The sequence below is a fragment of the Morone saxatilis genome, unplaced genomic scaffold, assembly GCF_004916995.1.
Source record: "Morone saxatilis isolate NCDOM2014 unplaced genomic scaffold, NCSU_SB_2.0 Contig21, whole genome shotgun sequence".
NCBI lineage: Eukaryota > Metazoa > Chordata > Actinopteri > Moronidae > Morone > Morone saxatilis.
In genome coordinates, this window is record NW_023339774.1 from 13,847,786 (window position 1) to 13,851,350 (window position 3,565).

Sequence of the window (3,565 nt, forward strand, 5' to 3'; positions counted from 1 at the left end):
CAAGTTATATTTATTCTACTTTCTTGATGGCATTTTGACTTTGGAGCATATCGCTTCTATACCATACAGACAGCTTGTTACTGTATATATGAACAGATGAATCAAACAGAACTATACATTAGAATAGAACATTTGTGTCATGACAACGGAAAAAGTGTAGACCATGGAGAAGGTTAGTATTCCAATCTACCATACGCAGTCACATGTAATAAAGTCTGCACACTGAAAGCACCCAGTGCAAACACAAAGAAAAAACAATCATGTTTCAAGCATTCGGCTCTTCATCAATCTGATGGCTCAGAATGTCATTATTGTCGTTTTTTTCTGGCGATAACAAATAATTTTTTCCATTGAGAGCTTTCAGTGTGTGGGCTTTATTGTCCTGATTTTTGCTCATTTTTTTGTTTCCAGCACATAATTTACTTTTTGTTGGATAGATGTGCGTCTTTTGTACTTTATCAGCCGCGCAGAGGGGGCATTGACACTGAAAAGAAATGAAATTGAAAACCACAAATCATAGTTGAGGGGGTGGAGATTTTACTGCAAGCCATTTGTAAATAGAAACAGAGGAAGCATGCAGAGCTGTCCCTGGCCCATTAGCTGTTCCTCCTAACAACAAAAACTATATAAATTACATAATATTCTTACCACTCAATAACAGCATGTACCTAATCGACAGTCATCCCTGCAGTATGCTGCTTGAAGGACAACTGTATCCAATTATTGCTGAGAAAAAACTAAACAAAACAAAGGTGTATCGTGATGGATAGTGGCTATTAAGATAACATGCTCCAGAAATCTATATCCTTTTTTTTTAACTAACACATAGCTCAACATTGCCCAAGGCTGAGATATGTAGGTACAATATATCCACAAAATGTGATTTCACTCTTAACCAAGTTTCATTCAGACTGAGTTTAGTGGGTTTATTGTCAGTGACCAGACTTGACACAGATTGAGAGAGACAAATGTGAGCTTTTCACATGATTTTCAATTAAAATAAGTTAAAATCTAGTACAAAAAGAAAAGAACATATATACAGACATAAACATATACAGGGTTAATTAAGTATAACTTATCATTTTTTTTGGACATTCTGTTGTTTGAATATTTTTCCAAGGTCTAATGAATGTGTTGCACTTACCATCCGCGACAAAATGCTCAGGCACATGGAGCGTAACCTTGACAGTGAGAGGGCAGGAATCCTGCGTAGCATAGACAATGGCAATGACACATGTGCTGATGGTAATCAACGTCAAGGTGACCTTATTTAGAGGACTGTGTGGGTGGCCTAGAGGTAGAGAAACACAAAAAAAAGGTAAAGGTGAACAGCTTGACAGAAGCCCTTTTGCTTGGATCGAGCTCTTAAACATATATATTTGAATGTACTTTCTAAGAAGTAATAGGTTCATACTTTCGCACACAAAAACATAATCCAGACAAGTATAGCCTCTAAGCGTCCCTCAATTCTTGACAATGCAGTTAATTGTACTCATGATTTATGAATTAAACCCAGGTTCAAGTTTGGCCTGACTAAGTAAAGGATGACTTTGAATACTCGAGCTTCTGCAGAACACTCCAGAATCATTTGCTGGGGTGATATATGATCTAATTGCCACTGACAGGGTTATAGATTGGTTGTTTTGGTTGCCCTTTGGCTCTGTCAGGGCTCCCATTTCCAAGGCAGGATATGGGGAATGAAATTAGCCGCTTAACCTCTGTCTACTGATATTTATCATGGGACAGAAGTTGGCATGTTGAAAGAGGCTTACTAGGATGTGGTATGGATAAGACCCTGGTTTGGAAACACTGTTCTAACTAGATTTTAACAGTTAAAATGTTATGGTCCTCTCTAACTTCTTGAAAATGAACTTCATTGAAAACCTTGAAAATATCACACATTGTCTCAGAATCTGCAGGTTTCCTAGAAACTGTTCACACATTTTGTGAATAGTTTCTAGGAATCTTGCAGAAGAGAGCTCCCCAGTATGCACCCTGCACTATGCAGGCTTATTGCAAAATAGTAGTAATAGTGGGCCTGTTCTTGTTTCCCTGTTGCTGTTTGTAAAAACAGAGCCACAGATCATTTCAGATGTTTTACATTTTCCAACTACAGTGCGACTTTCCAACTAATGAGTGATATCAATCAGAGATGTAATGTGCTAATGTTCAAAGAGATTGAACTGAAACAACACGCCATCATGGAAATGTTAAAGGTCCAGTATGTAACATTTATGAGGATTTATTAGCAGAAATTGATTATAATATGTATATGTATGTTTTTATTTGTGTATAATCACCTGAAAATAATAATCAGAGTAAATCTGAGGCCACCATAGTTTATCCTACATGCTTGGAAGGGCGAGCGGTATTCAGATGGTTCTATTCTGCAACTTCACCACTAGATAGCTAAGAAATCCTACACACTGGTCCTTTAATACTACTGCTGAGTTTAATGAGTAACCCTGCATATTCCTGGTGACAGCAGAGTCCAGTGAATCCCATCAGAAGTTTGGAAGTATTGAGATGCAGCTCAAGGTCAAACGCAGGGAGATAAAGCTAGGATAATGTATCCACTCTATAGGGAATCACATGTCATGATATTCTGAAGGGACAGGAACAGCAGCTGTCTACAGCAAAAGTGGCAAAGCATCTAATCCCTTTTGGGGTGTGGGTGGTGTCACTGGGCTTGTGACAGGGTCCGTCAATTACTATAAAAGCCTACTGAGTAGACGAAAGCATGTACACTCACGATGACTAACACTTACTTTATGGCCACAAACCAAACACCTAGTCTATGCGCTCATACACACACAGAAACAGTGAAAACAGACACATAGTCAAATACATAAGTGTATGAAAAGCAAGAAGCGACCACAAATACACATGGCAACCCTAAACAAACTTGTTATATTAAAACGTCTTCCTTTTTGTTCTCCCTTTTATTTATTTCCCTCTGCCCATCTTGTAGGGAAAGCACAACCTTTTTACACAGGCTGTAACTTTAACACAGATCACGGCCATAGGTTTTATGTCTTTCCCAGTTGTGAGCCCATGTGCTGTTCTAATAAAAGTCTGAGTGAGAGCAGACAGTTTGGACAAGGACCCTTCCCCTTTTGTTGTGAAGATTCAACAATTTTATGTGATTAATTGCATAATTTAAATTCCACAATAAATACATTTATTTACACTATCATTGCATTTTTGTATGTATACAATTCAGAACTAAATTAATGGAAGCAGCCTATAAAGCCTTTTTAAGATCTCTAACTGTGTTCATAAACCTGAGCTTACAAGCCTTACCATAGCTTCAAATGGTTGCATTTAAACTGTGAGATAAACTAAAATATCCAACATTTATGTCATCCCTACTTGACCTTATACAGTGGCTCAATATCAGTGTCCAAAAGTCAATCCATTTATTTATTTTCCAATCTACTTATATCTTGCTTTGGGTCTCTGGAGTGCTGTAAAATATTTGTGAAAAATAGAGCATATATTTATTCAACTCAAAATAATGTCTTCACCTTTAGCTACTTCACATATATTTATGACCCAAAAAAAA

At 37.3% G+C, this 3,565-nt stretch overlaps 1 protein-coding gene across 1 annotated transcript in view; it reads right to left on the reverse strand.

Annotated features, from left to right (window-relative positions):
* The window catches only part of LOC118332891 (astrotactin-2-like), a 252,036-nt gene that overhangs the window by 139,223 nt on the left and 109,248 nt on the right, over positions 1-3,565 (reverse strand). Inside the window, exon 5 of the mRNA XM_035668325.1 lies at positions 1,145-1,291. Within this exon, the coding sequence (XP_035524218.1) occupies positions 1,145-1,291 (147 nt within the window). The remainder of the gene's footprint in view (positions 1-1,144; positions 1,292-3,565) is intronic.